General features: G+C 30.5%; 1 protein-coding gene across 1 annotated transcript in view; it reads left to right on the plus strand.

Annotated features, from left to right (window-relative positions):
• The first annotated feature begins 2,081 nt into the window (after positions 1-2,081).
• Positions 2,082-17,752, plus strand: part of dgat1a (diacylglycerol O-acyltransferase 1a) — a 44,835-nt gene continuing 29,164 nt past the window's right edge. Inside the window, exons 1-2 of the mRNA XM_073821767.1 lie at positions 2,082-2,396; positions 7,559-7,646. Of these exons, the coding sequence (XP_073677868.1) occupies positions 2,200-2,396; positions 7,559-7,646 (285 nt within the window). The 5' untranslated portion in view covers positions 2,082-2,199. The remainder of the gene's footprint in view (positions 2,397-7,558; positions 7,647-17,752) is intronic.

The following is a 17,752-nucleotide window of genomic DNA, read 5'->3' on the forward strand; positions in this document are numbered from 1 at the left end:
ATTATATTATATTATATTATATTATATTATATTATAATTTATTAATGTGTGTAAGTATAATTTTAAAAAATATATTCTTATTGAAGATGAATCGATTTGTTGCATTACTCATTATTAAGTTGGTTTGGATAAAAGTGCCTACTAAATAAAAATATATAAATGTATACTGTAAATATTTCACTCATTCACTAATCTCTAATCAATAAATTAATCAAAAGTTTATTCTGATAATATAATCTGCATGGAAATTGACTTGAATATATATTTCCATTGAAAATATTTGTGTTATTAAGGTTATTTAAAAAGTTATTGAAAAAATAATAACCACTGACTTAAAATTGTTTGGCTTATTTTATTTATTTATTTGTTTGTTTGCTTTTTAAAACATTGTGTCATTGACTTTGATTGATTTTTTGTTTTTCAAATCTAATTTATAACATTTTGGGTGACACAACATACATATTAATCACTAATATACACTCAAATGTTTATATTATACTGATAATATTGATAATATACTGCAATGAAAATCTTTGTGTTATTAAAGTTATTAATTTTTTTTTAAAATGGATGAAACTAGTGAAAAAACTACTGACTTTATATCATATTATATTATATTATTAATCTTACAAAATATATTAATAAGTATACTTATAATAATACTTATTATTATATATAAGTATTACAATTTAAAAAAAATCTAATAACAAAATAAATAGAGATATGGAGAGATAAATTATTATTTATTAATATGTGTAAGTATATTTTTAAAATTATTATATAATTTAAAAAAAAAAAATTTAATTATTATTATTATTTATAATTATAAAAATTACCTAAATAAAAAAACATTACCTAAATAAAATATAATGTATGTAATAGCTGAATACAATAAAACACTGCCACTTCCAAATTTACTAATAATAATTGCCATTAATTGGATTAAAACATAATAATATGTAACCTAGGGCTAAAAATAAATAAATAAATAAAATTAAGTAATAATTTCTTACAATAATAACGTTGACATTTCCAAATGTGTTACTAATAATCATAAATTACATAATTTGGATGAAAACATAATAAGATATATAACTATGGGCCAAATAAATAAATAAATACATTTATGTTATGGTTTAATACAATAATAACACTGCCACTTCCAAATTTACTAAAAATAATTGTCATAAATTGGATTAAAACATAATAATATGTAACCTTGGGCCAAACTAACAAATACATAAATACAATTATGTAATATTTTAAAAATAATAGTAACATTGCCACTTCCAAATGTATTACTAATAATCATAATTGCCATAATTTGGATTAAAGCATAATAAGATGTATAACTATGGGCCAAATAAATAAATAAATGTTATAGTTTAATACAATACACTGCCACTTCTAAATGTAATAATAATCATAAATTACATAATTTGGATTAAAACATACTAATATGCCACTATGGCCAAATAAATAAATAAATACATGTTATAGTTATAGTTTTAGTACAATAATAACACTGCCTCTTCCAAATGTATTACTAATAATCATAAATGAATTTGGATTAAAACATAATAAGATGTAACCTTAGGCTAAATAAATAAATAAATAATGTTATCTCAGATCATCTAATTCAATAAATCAAAATATCTCAGACAATTTCATGTTTTTCTCATATTAGATCAAGAAAAGTACATTTCTTGATATGATTTTTTTTTATAAAACACAAAATACCGCAAACAGTGCAAATATTAGAAATAAACACACTTTATTATAACCAGATCTTATGTTTACATTGCAGTCCCAGGCCTTTAATAAACTTAAGTTCGTCTTTTTGTATGTTTTACAGTAGATATCTAAAACAATAATTACTTTATTTGTGTATTATATATCAATACATGTTCTTAATATAAAGACACGAGTGTAAATGTATTTTATGACATACTTATGTTTTAATCCTATTAGCAAACCATGGTGATAATTTTAAAACAGTGTAATCAGTGACTTTATGACTCTGTAAATTGTGTCATGGTGCATCTGGGTGTCACCGCGCTCATTGCGCAACGCTTGCGCAGCGCGGACGGCTTGATGCGCCGCGTCCTGTTCGATTCAGCGCGCTGATGTCAAAGATCGGCGAAACGGGAAGAACATGACAGAAACGATGTGTCTGTTTGCTTCATTATAATCGCGAACATGGGCGACAGAAGCGAGAGGGCCTCGGTGAAGCACAAACGGAGAACCACGATCGCCGGAGACGCGGCGGGGGCTCAAGCGAAGCGCGGCGGCGCGGCAGAGACGCTCAGCGGGCAGGTGAAGGAGAAAGAGCACAGACACGAAACACCAGCGAATAAACACAAGAATCACAGCGATGCTGGCGACGACGCGTTCAGGTAAAAGATGTTAAGGAAATATTATGTTTTTGACCTGACATGTGCAGCTTGTCTCTCGCTATCTAGAATAGATGATGCTTGTATAGACTACTGTAATATAATACACATGTACAAGCATGCAGGCCTATGGCATTTTATTTTAGTATTGCTTATATAATATTAGCCTATTTTAATATTTTCAGTTAACATTTTAATTTCAATTTAAGTTTTAGTATGCGCAATATTATATATCTTTAAATAAAGTATTTCTATTTATCTGTACCTATTTTTAATTCAGGTTTAGTAATTTTTGAACGCCAGTGTTTATTTATGTATTTTGTGTTACGTTTTAATAGTTTAATAGTAGTTAACAAAAACAACACTGTTTTAGACATGTGCTGTGGTAATTTTTTATAATGTACTATAATAGTAAGAAACTGCATTTATTTTACAGAAAGACAGCACAAGTGCACTTTTAAAACAAAACATCTGACAGAAAGAAGTTTGCTTGGTTTCAAATGATCATGTAGTTATAATTTATTCTTATAAATGCATGCATGCTTGTTTATTTTCCAGTTTTAACCAATGACAAACATGGATTTGATTCTTGTTAAGCTTTTTACAGCTGAAGTCAAAAGTTTACGAACACCTTGCAGAATCTGCAAAATGTTAATTATTTGACCAAAATAAGAGGCATCATACAAAACACTTGTTATTTTTTATTTAGTACTGACCTGAATAAGATATTTCACATAAAAGATGTTTACATAAAGTCCACAAGAGAAAATAATATTTGAATTCATAAAAATATTTTTAATTCAGTTTTAGTAATTTTTGAACTTCAGTGTTCATTTATTTGTGTCTTGTGATAAGTTTTTTAACTAATATTCTTATTTTCTTTTATTTCAGCTGTATTTCAGTCACTATTACAGTTGAAGTCAAAAGTTTTCATACACCTTGCAGAATCTGCTAAATGTTTATTATTTGACCAAAATAAGAGGGATCATACGAAACGCATGATATTTTTATTTAGTACTGACCTGAATAAGATAATTGTCATATAAAAGACATTTACATATAGTCCACAAGAGAAAATAATAGTTTTTTTATTCAGTTTTAGTAATTTTTGAACTTCAGTGTTGATTCATTCGTGTCTTGTGATAAGTTTTTCATCTAATATTCATATTTTCTTTTATTTCAGCTTTATTTCAGTCACTAAAAATATTTTTAATAGTAGTTAACAATAATTCTTTTTTATATATAATGTACTGTAATAGTAAGCAAATGCATTTATTTTACAGAAAGATAGCACAAGTGCACTTTTTAAGCAAAACATCTGACAGAAAGAAGTTTGCTTGGTTTCAAATGATCATGTGGTGATATTAAATTCTTATACATGCATGCATATTTGTTTATTTTCTAGTTGTAACTAATGACAAACATATGGATTTCATTTTTTGTTAAACTTTTTACAGCTGAAGTCAAAAGTTTACATCCACCTTGCAGAATCTGCTAAGTGTTTATTATTTTACCAAATATATATGGGATCATATAAAACCAAACGCATGTTATTTTTTAGTTAGTACAGACCCGAATAAGATATTTTTCACATAAAAGATGTTTACATATAGTCCACAAGAGAAAATAATTGTTGGTTTTATAGAAAAAGCCTGTTCAAAAGTTTACATACACTTGATTCTTAATACTGTGTTGCTACCTGAATGTGTTTTTTTTTTTTTTTTTTTTGTGATAGCTGTTCATGAACAGTTAAACTGCCTGCTGTTCTTCAGAAAAATCCTTCAGATCCCACTAATTCTTCATTTTTTGTCTTTTTTTTGTGTGTATTTGAACCCTTTCCAACAATGACTGTATGATTTTGAGATTCATCTTTTCACACTGAGGACAACTGAGGGACTCATATGCAACTATTACAGAAGGTTCAAACGCTCACTGATGCTCCAGAAGGAAAAACAGTGCTGGGGGATGAAAACTTTTTGAATATGAAAATCAGGTTAAATGTAATGTATTTCGTCTTCTGGGAAACAAATAAGCATCTTCTGTAGCTTCTGAAGGCCAGTACTAAATACAAAAATATATGATATTTAGGCAAAATAAGAAAAATGTTTCTTCATTCCGTTCAAAAGTTTTAACCCCCGGCTCTTAATGAATCATATTTCCTTCTAAAGCATCGGTGAGCATCTAAACCTTCTGTAATAGTTGCATATGAGTCCCTCAGTTGTTCTCAGTGCGAAAAGATGGATCTCAAAATCATACAGTCATTTGCAGTCATTGTTGGAAAAGGTTCAAAATACAAAAATGCTGAAAAACCAAAGAATTTGTGGGAGCTGAAGGATTTTTCTGAAGAACAGCAGGCAGTTTAACTGTTCAGGACAAACAAGGGACTCATGAACAACTATCACTAAACAAAAAACACAGCTTCAGATTCAGGTAACAACACAGTATTGAGAATTAAGTGTGTGTAAACTTTTGAACAAGGTCATTTTTATAAATTCAACTATTTATATATGTAAACGTCTTCTTTGTGAAATATCTTATTCAGCTCAGTACTTAAAAAATGTATGATCCCTCTTATTTTGGTAAAATAATAAACATTTTGCAGATTCTGCAATGTGTATGTAAACTTTTGACTTCAACTTTATTTAATTACTAATGCATTCAGCATTTAGCAGTCACTTCACTATTAATCAAGGCTTTGTGTCTTCATACGCACAGTGAAGAATGTCAGGAAAGTTTATGGAGGTCAGGATTGAGAAATGGTGCAAGTGAGCACATGGACTAATCACAATATCATACTGTAATTCGCTTACAGTATTTCACATCAGTTGGGTTTGAAACTGTGACCATTGTGTAATGCTGATGATACACTGGGCAACTTTTTGAGCAATGTTGCTGGGCAACTTTGGCAAATGTTGCCGTAAACAGGCAGCCAGGTGTGATACAGAGCCCACAACAGATCTAAATTTTCCGGATAGGAATGTTTTACCCATTCTCAATGAGAAAGTGCCCAAGCAACATTGCTCAAAAAAAGTTGCCCGATAAAATTGCTCAAAAAGTTGCCCAGTGTATCATCAGCATTAGAAGCACTGAAGGCTATTCATGATGTTTCCATAACCCTCCTAAACCGAGAGTGGAAGTGAAAGATCTCGTATAGTGTTGGTTCTCCTTTCCATCTGTCAAAGTCTGTTAGTTTTGAATTACTTCACAAAAACCATAACAGACACATTCGGAACTAGCATATACTGTATAATGCATTTTAATATAGGTATTAGTATTTCCTGGTAATAATCTTTGTGTTTTCATTGTACTGTACTTTATACTGCGGATGTAGTATGTTCTGAAAAAAGAAGAAAAAAACTTAAATCTCAAACTTAACCTTAACCAACCCAGACATTAGCTTTTATCTTTATCTATTTAGTTTTTTAATTTTAGTTTATGTTTTAGTATTTTTTTTTTTTTTTTTTTTAATATTTCAATTTAGATTTAATTTATGTTTCATTTATTTTTAAGTACTTATTTTTAGCACTTTAACTTAAGCTTATTTGGTTTCAAAAAAAAATTTAAGTTTACATTTTTCACTTAATGTTAATATTTTTTAAATCATACATTTATTTGAATTTATTTTGAAGTTTAATAGTTTTAACACTTTAACTTATTTGATTCCGTTTAGCTGCCAAGTCAGCATTTCTAATTGTATTTTTTACTTTACATTTTTCACTTAATTTGAATATTCTTTTTACTTCTACATTTATTTTAATGTATTTTTAAGTTTAATCATTTTTGTACTTCAGCGTAAGCTAATTTGTTTTCATCTAGTTGTAAAGTAAACATTTCAAATGTTTTTTACTTTACATTTTTCACTTAATTTGAATATATATTTTTTATTTTAATGTATTTTTAAGGTTAATCATTTCGGTACTTTAACTTAAGCTTATTTGATTTCATTTAGCTGCCAAGTCAGCATTTCAAATTTAATTTTTTACTTTACGTTTTACTTTTCATTTAATTTAAATATTTTTTTTTTTTAATTTATACATTTATTTTAATTTAGTTTAACCATTTTAGTACTTCAATGTAAGCTTATTTGCTTTCATTTAGTTGTAAGGTCAACATTTAAAATGTTTTTACTTTACATTTTTCACTTAATTTGAATATATATATTTTTATTTTAATGTATTTTTAAGTTTAATATTTTTAGTTTAATATTTCATTTAGTTGTCAAGTCAACATTTCTAATTTTATCAGTTTACATTTTTCACCTAATTTTAATGTTTAATTTTCCAAACTTATTTTTAATTATTTTTAAGTGTAATAATTGTAGTACTTATTTGATTTTATTTAGTTGCTAAGTCAACATTGTTTTTTTACTTTAAACAAATTTTACACTTAATTCTAATATTTTTTTTAAATGTATTTTAATTTATTTTTAAGTTTAATATTTTTATTTAGTTTTACGTTTAATCATTTTAGTAAAATGCAATATTTAAAATTTTTGTAACTTTACATTTTACACTTAATTATATATATTTTTTAATCTATTTTAATTTATTTTGAATTTTAATATTTTTATTGAATATTAATATAATTTTACTTCACCTTCGCCTTCAACAAAACCAATTTTAATAGTTGTAGTTACCAATAACAACACTGATGTAGATCATCCACAGAAGAAAAGAGCTCTTTGGGTAAAGGTGTGAAAGTTGAGCCACTCCTGATAATGAGCTGTTGGCAAATGAAATCACTGATAAAAACGATAAGATCAATCTTTAATATCCTTTATCAGCCACTCCTCGCACACTCACACACATTAAGACTGAGATTGCTCAAACTCTATGGCATTTCGTCACCAATTTCAACATGTGCTTGTCCTCAATCTGTGTCTTGTAAACTGTCCTATAAATGTCTGAATGTCATTGCATCAGACAGCAACATATCACGTGCAAATGCACTCAAATTCTCCTTGATCTTTACTCTGGATTCTTTATTTATCATAAATAACGCTTTCAGTGACATTGAAACAATGCATGAGTGTCCAATACTTTTTTTTGATCTGCAGTCTGAGGACTTCAATAGCTGTCATATCAGACTAGAAATGCATATATATTTATTATTGTTAGAAAACATGTCATCAGCTACTGCTTGACTAATTGTGTCTCTTTCTTCAGCTGCCATAAGCTGCAGGAGTCACTACTCAGCTCCAATAGTGGCTACAGCAACTATAGAGGAATCCTCAACTGGTGTGTGGTCATGCTGGTGAGTCTTAACTATGTAACATCCAATATGTTTTCTCTAGATGGGTTTCTTCATTGAAACAGATTTGTAGAAATGCAGCATTGCATCACTTGCTCACCAATCGATCCTCTGGAGTGAATGGGTGCCGTCAGAATGAGAGTCCAAAAAGCTGATAAAAGCCTCACAATAATCCACAAGCAATCCACACCATTCCAGTCCATCAGTTAACATCTGGTAAAGCCAAAAGCTGTGTGTTTGTAAGAAAACAAAGCAATCATTAGGTTTTTTTTTAACTTTAAACTGTAATTTCTGGCAAAATATGAGCCTATAATCCATAAAAACGCTTCCTCCAGTTAAAAAGTGCATGTCCTGTTGTCTTCTCGCATCAAAATCCACCCACATGTTTGTTTAGAGCTGTTTTGGCTTGTAAATGGTGTTTGATCTGTGCATAATGCTTGAAAAATAAATATACTAAAATGTATTTAAAATACATTTATTTCATGCTAAGTATACTACAAATACATGTACATATTATGTACATGTATAGTGTTGAAAGCCAAATAGATACAATACTAATTTCAACATGATTTCTTCTTCAGACATTGTACTTTAAATAAAATAAGTATCAGCTGTGTACAAAGTGACCAATATTTGGTTTTTGACCACTGAATAATGAACATGAAGTTTCATTGAGATCCCCATATCTCTGGGATTAAATGATGTAGGGCCTTGGAAATTAAGATTCCAAAAGAAAAGTTTATTAAGAACTAAAATCTAAAATCATATTGCAATATCTTTAATACTTCTTGAGATATAGGCATGCAAACTTTGGAAAAAAGAATAGTTGTGTCACTCAGACTGTAATGTGTAATGCAGTTGTCTTGACAGAAAGAAACAAGATACATCTCTAGTTTAAACATTATTTGTTCTTCAGACATTCCTCTTTAAAAGAAAATAAGTATTGTATTTTTTCAAACTGGTTTTTCAGATGTTTTTTGAAAATGTGTACATTTTAACGATTTACTCCTGGAGCCATATTTACTTTTCAATATCTCTGGAATAAAATCTCACAGGGCATTAAAAATAAAGTTGCCAAAAGGAAAGTTTGTTAGGACCCAATATCTAAAAGGGCATTAAAATATCTTTAATACTTCTTGAGTTGAGGCATGCAAACTTTGGGAAAAAAAATTCAAAAGTGCTGTTTCCCCGTTTTTGAATGGTCACCATTGGCACATGATGCAATAAAGATTGCTAAAGTCAACAGATTTTACTAATAGAGCTATCAATCTGTGTGCAAAAATAAGATAATGATCCTGCCATCTTCCCGAAGTCATTTTAACTCCCTGTAACTTGACTCTGAATCTAAGTTGAAAATTGCCATTTTGACCTCCCTCGACAAAATAGTGGATTACTCAGTAAATATTCTTCAATGACATTTAATATTTTGGCTTTCATCACTATCCATGTCAGAATAAATATTAGCAAAATCAAAAATCTGAGCGGGGGACATCTGGTTGAGTTGTCACGGAATGACAAAAGAGCTTTTATTTTGACAGAAAACTCCACTTCAGTTAAAACAGGCTTACAAAAATGCGTCTCGCTACAAATCTAGTAAAATGCTATAATCATCTGCCGCAAAAAATACAGCATAACTGGTGTCCTTTGCATTCCCAAAAGCATGTACTAAACACAGTACATGAAATAAATGAGTTCACTGCATTCGTTCACTGTGAACTGAGCCGTTCTGAGGTGCAGAAAAAAACGGATCACAAGCTGATCGCCTGAACGAAGTGCGCACTTCGCTTTGAAACGTGCAGCGAAAAACAGACTTGATGAAGGGATGAAGCCATATTTTCATTTGACAGCTACTTTGCCAAAGCACAATGGCCCAAACACAACTTTAAAGACCTTTTATGTTAGAATAAGAAGTTTAAATATTAGGGATGCACCGAAATTAAAATTCTTGGCCGAAGCCAAACAAAATTACACACTGGGCGGAAGGCCGAACACAGTTTTTCATGTTTTTTTCCTCAATGCATTTTGCCAATTTTTTTTCACCATTGCATAAAGTAAATAGCCAATATTTGCTTTTTACAGTTTTGTCTTGCTTTCAAAAAAATCTATTACAAAACAACAATTGAAAAACGTTTATTTAACACTGAAAATGTAGACATTATAAACTACCAACAAAGTACAATTTAACCTAAAATTAATAAGTTAGTAAAATAATATTCTTTGGCCATTTTTAAGACCCCCTTCTTGAATCAGGCATTTGTTTTTAATGTACAAATAAATGCAGCCTTGCTGAGCAAAGGAGAATGTTATAATAAATGTATTAATAGAGCTGTTGTAATGATTGTTATTATTATTTTTGTCTTACTTATTTTATTTTACAGAACAACAGTAAAATTACAATACTAACATTTATGAATGTTGACTTTTATTTTGGCGGAAACCTGCAAGAAGACCTCAGTACTACTTTTTGCCGACAGCAGCAGATTTCTGAATGATTCTTTTATGCTGTTTCAGCGCAGATTTTCCTGGCGCTTTGGACTTTAAACCCTGGCTAAGGAGCTTGTGCAGTGCTGTCAGAATAAATACAATTTGTGCGTGTATTAGACAAAATAATGTTCTGTAGTTTATTTACTAATGGTTTCAGGCCATTTCGCAATTTCAGTCATCAAACAGTAACCAGCAACAACCACCCCTTTCTCTTCTCATGGAAGACATGCTAAACAGTCTCTCGCTGTCAGTGCTTGTAATGATTTTTTTTTTCTTTTTTTTCTTTTTCTTTGTTTTAAATGCTTCCACACTGCCCACATGTTTGCTGCATTAGGGCACGCCTCTATTTGATCACGTTATGTCATTGTTCAGTATAATTTATTTGGCTTTTTGCGCTTATTTTGGTTGCCGAACATTCGGTGCATTACCCTGGAAATCCAGAGGTCTCGATTTGAATTGTCTCTGCAAGACACTCTGGCATCGAGCAATGATGCACGTTACTGCATTACGTAAGCAGTTCTGGGAACCAATCAAATCGGTGTATCTGATGTAGGCGGGCCAGAGGCGAGCTAAGCTGATGACGACAGCGCTGTGATGGCTGGAATCATTTAGTAAACATTGAAAGATGGCTACAGATGAACACCAGGGGTCCGTTCTTCGTACCTCGCTTACTACATCCAAGATCAAATGACACATCCAAGATCAAATCATCGCGCTAACTATGAGCTCGCTATTCCGGTTCTCCGAACGCACCTGTTGTTGATGATTAGTATAGCTGGATGAAGTTATTTGAGATCACTGGGTGGCTTAAAAGGGGCTACGTATCGATAGTAGAAACATTGATCGGCAACTCTTTGATTGGTCGGCGAACATGTCGAAGGAGCACGCTCAGTATTTTTCTGCAGCAGAGCAAGAACTCTTGATTGAGGGATTTCAGGAGTATCAGAGTTTAATTAAAACGAAAGGGAAAACTGCAAAGGCTGGAAAAGCAAGGAGAGAGGGCTGGCAAAAAGTAGTGAACAAATTAAATGCGTTAATGCTGCCCATGTTACATGTTTTTCCCTTGATATGTTATTTTATTTATATTTTTTTTTTTTATACACTACCATTTAAATGTTTGGGGTCAGAAAGACTTGTAATAGTCTTTAAAGAAGTCTCTTCGACTCATCAAGACTGCATTTATTTGATTAAAAATACAGAAAAAACAGTAATATTGCAAATTGTTTTTACAATATAAAATAATGTTTTTCTTTTTTCTTTTTTTTTTACATACTTTAAAATAGATTTTATTCCTGTGATGAAAAGCTGAATTTTCATCAGCTGTTACTCCAGTCTTCAGTGTCACATGATCCTTCAGAAATCATTCTAATATGCTGATTTATTATTAGAATGGTCAATGTTGAATAATATCAACAGTTGTGCTGCAAATATTTTTTGGAACCTATGATTTTTTTTTTTCATGAATAACAAGTTTAATAAGAACTGTGTTTATTTAAAATATATATTTTTTTATAACAATGTAAATTATTTATTATTAACTTTTAATATTTTTTTTTTCTTATTGAACTAATACATCATTGGTGAATAAAAGTATTAATTTCTTAAAAAAAAAAAAAAAAAAAAGTACTAACCCCAAACTTTTGAACGGTAGTATATATATATATATATATATAATGAGTGTGTGTGTGTGTGTGTGTGTGTGTGTGTGTGTGTGGCTGTGGTCATCATTCGTGTGTGAATCGTCGTAATTATTTTCTACACTTTCTTGCAAAATACTTTTCTTTTCCCACGTGAGTCAGTCCGTGTCAGTCGTGCTCTTTAACCAATCAGATGTAACCTCGCCATTTCAACCAATCATAACCCGCCAGGAGCGCAGACTAAATCCTGTTTACATGAAATAAGCCTGCTCCTGAGCAGGTTTAAGTTTACGGACCTGTTACTATGACAGCAAGTCCCGGATGAGCTTCGAAGAACCGAACGATCCAAGATCACGCAAAATCGTCAACAATCAAATCCAGCTAACTTAGTTAGCGAGGTACGAAGAACGGACCCCAGTTGTTTGAAACGGCTCTGGCTGCTACAATGAACGAGTTAGACTTGGCTTTTCATATAGAAAAGGAACAGAAAACCGCGTTCGAATCGTTCGTTTGCAAGAAGGACGTTTGTGCTGTTTTGCCAACTGGATACAGCAAGAGTTTAATCTATCAGTTAGCTCCGCTGTTGTGATTGGTCGTGGCGTTATCCAATTGCGTGCAGTGAGAGTTTCAAATGCATGCTTTTCATTGCTCGATGCCAGACCCTTAATCTTAATAGATTAGGGTCTGGATTTTTTCCAGGCTATCGGTGCATCCCTATTAAATATATTTTAAAAGCTACACTTTTTGCCCGAAAGACCTACTGTTTCATGTTGTCATGTGACCATGATGATATCTAGACAGTTTTGCTATCGCAATATCACAATATTGAAAATATGATTACATCCCCCTACTTCACAGCATGTATTAGTATTGCAAAATGATTTTGCCAGTACTTTAAGCATTTGCTGTAACCTGAACATAAAAACTGACACTCTGTTGTCCTTGAACCCTTGAATGGCTTTGGTCAGATGGCACTGGTTATTTTTGTTTTCCACCTGTTTGTCCTCAGATGATCTAGAACAACTGAACTGAAATCTAGAAGGAAATAAAACTGCATTTGCCCTTCATTGTGGTCATACGCATCAAGTTCATTTGGGCTATTGTGAACTGAATAGGATTGAATTGAGTAAGAATTTGACCTTTGTCCTCGACTTTAGTCTGGTATAATCAAATGACGTGCAGCACAATGCCAGACGTATTAGTTTGCACAAACAGTTATGAAGTAAGATTTCTTAACTTAAGCTGTTGTGACAGCCTCGATTCACATGAGTTCCCACATTAAACCACACAATTCAACCCAGAGGGTGTTTATTCCTCCTCTATCACTCTCTCTTTGTCTGTTTGTTTTTCCTCTTAAGAGACGCAGCATGGCGTAATTTTCTAGGCGCTGTTTGAGGTTTAATGCATTCATCTTGTGTTAAGTGCCAAAGAGAGTTCAGACTTGTTTGCTGAGCAAAACTAACAACAATTATCATGCATAACTTTTTTTATTAGCATATTTATTATTTTAATTTTTTATTATTTTATTATTTTTCTTTTTTAATTTTATTTCAGGATCAATTTTAGTATTATTTATATAACATTCTAGTAGTTTTAATTTTGAATTAGATTTTGTTTTTATATTTTCATTATATTTTTAGTTTAGGTTTTAGTATTTATCTTTTTTGAAATGTTTCTATTTAAAATGTATTTATCTATTTTAAATTATTTTTTTCAGTATATTTAAATTATATATATAACTTCTTTAAATTTGTGTGTGGTTTTTAGTTTTAAGTTTTTCATGCAATGTTGTTTTATTATATTTCAGCTTTGTTTAATTCAGTTGCAAAGGCAACTTTTTAAATTGTAATTTTTTAAAATTTGTTTTATTTTATTTCAGCTCAATTTTAGTATTATGTATATCATAGTATTTTGAATATTTTAAATTAGCTTTTATTTTATATTTTCAATTTTAGATTTAGTTTAAATTTGAGTAATTTTATGTGATTTATCTGTTTTTAATATTTCTATTTAGTTTCTATTTTTTCAATATTTCAGTTTTTATTTTTTAGTAATTTTAGTACTCAAACTTAAAGGTTCGGATTTTTTCAGCACGATTTCAGTATTATTTATATCATATTATATATATCATATTTATTTTTATGTTTTCAATTTTAGATTTAAAGTTTTAGTAATTTTATGTTATTTATCTTTTTTAAATGCTTATTTTTAAAAATGTATTTATCTATTTTAATTTATTTTTTCAGCATTTTTTTTTTAAATTTTAATACCTCAATTTAAACTGAAATAAAGGATTTTCTCATTTTATTTTATGTTATTTCAGTTACTGAAAATTATTTGTAATAGTTTTACATTTAGTAATTTTAGTTCTTCAACCTAAACTTTGGTTTTTCATCTAATGTTTTATTATATTTCAGTGCAAAGGCAACTTTTTAAAATGTATGTGTTTTTTTTTATTTATGTTTTATTTTATTTCAGCTCGATTTTAGTATTATTTATATAGTATTATAGTATTTTAATATTTTAATTTAAAAAAAGCTTTGTTATTTTTATTATTAGATTTATGTTAAATTTTAGTAATTTTGTTACATGATTTTTTTATGATTTTATTTACTTTTTTTACTTTTTTATTTACTTTTACTATGATTTATTTTTTCAGTATATTTCAGTTTTTATTTTGTAGTAATTTTAGTACCTCAACTTAAACTCAAAGGTTGTGCACTTAAAAGTTTTTAATTAATTAATTTATTTTTATTTTATTTTATGTTATTTTATTATACTATATATTTTATTTTATTTTATTATAATTACTGAAAATATTTTTAGATATATTTGCATCTAATATTTATGTTTTATTTTATTTAAGCACAATTTTAGTATTATTTATACAATATTATAGTATTTTTTATTTTGAATTAGCTTTTATTTTGTGTTTCAAATTTTAGATTTAGTTTAAGTTTTAGTAATTTTATGTTATTTATATTTTGAAATATGTATTTTTAAAATCATTTATCTATTTTAATTTATTTTAAAACTGAAATAAAGGTTTTGCATCTAATTTATTTTTACTGTTATTTTTATTTTATTATTTTAATTTCAGTTACTGAAAATGATTTGTAATAATTTCACATTTAGTATTTTTAGTTCTTCAACCTAAAGTTATTTCAATTAATTTGTAAAATTCTTTAAATTTGTTTGTTTGTATGTAAGTTTTTCATCTAATGTTTATGTTTTATTATAGCAAAAGCTTACTTTTTTATTTTATTTCAGCTTGATTTTAGCATTATTTATATAATATTAAAGTATTTTTAATATTTTGAATAAGCTTTTATTTTTATATTTTCAATTTTAGTTTAAGTTTTAGTCATTTTATGTAATTTCATTTTTTTTAAATGTTTCTTTTTAGTTAGTTTATTTTTTCAAAGTATTTCAATATTTATTTTTTAGTAATTTTCTAATTCTTGTCCCTCAAATTAAACAGTTAAAAAAAAGGTTTTCTGTTCTTTTCTTTTATTATTAATATTTTATTATTAATATTAATAGTTTTACTTTTAGTAATTTTAGTACTTTTAGTAATTGTAAAGTTTTTTTTAGTTTAAGTTTTTCATCTAATATTTATAATTAATTTTATTTCAGCTTTTTTCCAGTTTTAGTTGTAGTTAACAATAACAACTCTGTTTATTGGACATGCACTCTGGTATTTTCATAATATACCAACAACATAGACCAAATTTCACTGGAGATTAAAAACTGTTATACTGAACTCTTATCAGAGACCTTCGGCTGTCCAAGAGAGACCTTTGACCCACTAACAGATCCTGCCAGCTCTATCAGTGTCTATAAATACAGTGACAACGACTCTGACATTTAATATGCTGAGGATGTGTACGCTAATGCCACGGGGACACCGCTTATGATCATGTGTCAATCAAAAGACAAACTGTCCTTCAAGCGAATCTCAGCCTGTCAGAGTGATCGGCAAAGTCTTACAGTTTCTCTTTCTCTGCAGTAATGAAAAGTCAAACACTTCCGGGGATTACTTTAATGAATGCTCAGAAAATGTCACCAATCCTCTAAAAATAAACATCTATTTCACCCTGAACCGCCGAGAAACTGGAGCAGCATCTTCAAAGCCGTAGAAAGAAAATCACGCTTCTGAAACCAATATTAATCCTTGCTTTGAAACACCATCGCATTGACGTTCTCTGTGGGATTTAGCTTTTACTATGTTTTTTTTTTTTTGTATCATATTCCCATGGAATATCCTCAAATGCTTTAAACCCATTAATGGATAATTATGAAAGTCCAGTAGAAAGCCGGCTGCTTTTGAGAGATTTTGGCTGAAGGAAATAGATGGAGAGCAACAGTAGGGTCCTGAAAGTCAAACTCTCGTTAGTTTCTACATAGAGAAATCGTTTTTTAATAATAATCAATATACCTTTCAAAGCAGAACTTGGAGATTTTTAAGTGCTGAGATGTGCAGCAGCGGAGTCACAGGATTGGTTGAAGTGCTGAGATGTGCAGCAGCCAATCAATAGAATGGAGTGACAGGATTGGTTGAAGTAGTGAGATGTGCAGCAGCCAATCAGAAGAATGGAGTGACGGGATTGGTTGACATAATGGAACATGAGCCAACCAATCAGGAGCAGCAAGCAACGGATGGAACCACTAAGGACCTGAAATAAGGGGAAAAAAAGAGCAACAGACAAAACAACCATCCAATAACCTTCTGGAATGTAACACAATATTTTATAATTGAAAGTCAGTGTTATTTCAGTGTCGACTGGTTTAATTGCTAAAAACATTGACCAATCAGGTTGCTGTTCACATTGAAATTTTGGTGTCTTTACACTGTCAAATTACTTAAAATTATTTTAATATTTGATATTTTATATAAACAGTTTATTATATACTTCATTTATATTGTAATTTATATTGTATTTAATTTATTTTGTATGGTTGTTTCTGATTTGATTGCATTAGTTGCATAGGTCTGTTATAGTAGTTTTAAAGTAATTTACAATACAAATAAAAAAATTAAGCATATGCAATGTATTACTACTAAAGAATTACAAAGTATACTAGCCTACACTTTTACTATAGTAAAACCAAAAAATTTTTTTCTTAAAGGGATAGTTCACCCAAAAATGAAAATTTGATGTTTATCTGCTTACCCCCAGGGCATCCAAGATGTAGGTGACTTTGTTTCCTCAGCAGAACACAAACTAAGATTTTTAATGAAAACCGGTGCAGCCTGCCAGCCATATAATGTGAGTGGATGGGCACCAGACCTTTAAAAGTAAAAAAAAAACATGCACAGACAAATCCAAATTACACCCTGCCGCTCGTGACGATACATTGATTGTCCTAAGACACGAAATGATCATTTTTTGCGAGAAACTTGGTGCCCATTGTCACGGTTGAGAGATCACACAACAAGGCAGCTCAGTGCAAAAGCCCCGGAGGGTGGATTTTATTGAATACTTGTGCAAAATAAAAGTGGTGAACGGTGCTCAGCGTGATCCAAACTGGTGCTCTAGTGAAGTTCTCGTGTCCGTGAAGGGGGTGTCCAGGCGTGCGTGCTGCGGCCGTCGGTCACTCGCTGCCCTCTGTGTGACAAAAGAGAGAACGTTAGCATCAGTGTGATCAGCGTGAGACGTGAGTCTGTCTGAGTGAACGCAGCAGCGGCGTCTTATGCTGCGGGCTGATGAGCGGCAGCTGGGACCGATCGGCCGCTGACGAGGAGGTGCAGGTGTTGCGTGTTGGTTGCCAGGGCGACGCTGATGAGCCCAGAGACACTCGTCACATCCCCCCCCCCCTAAGCGTCGTTCTGGTCCTGGGAACGAATGGAGACAGTAGGGGTGAATTAAGGGGTGGGTGGGGAATGACCCCTGACAGACCTGCAAAAGCTGTCCATATCCGTGAGAGCCCATCTGCATTGGCGTTGGCGGCCCCGGCGCGGTGGCGGACTTCGAAGTGGAAGTCCTG

The sequence above is a fragment of the Garra rufa genome, chromosome 17 (genome assembly GCF_049309525.1).
Source record: "Garra rufa chromosome 17, GarRuf1.0, whole genome shotgun sequence".
Classification (NCBI taxonomy): domain Eukaryota; kingdom Metazoa; phylum Chordata; class Actinopteri; order Cypriniformes; family Cyprinidae; genus Garra; species Garra rufa.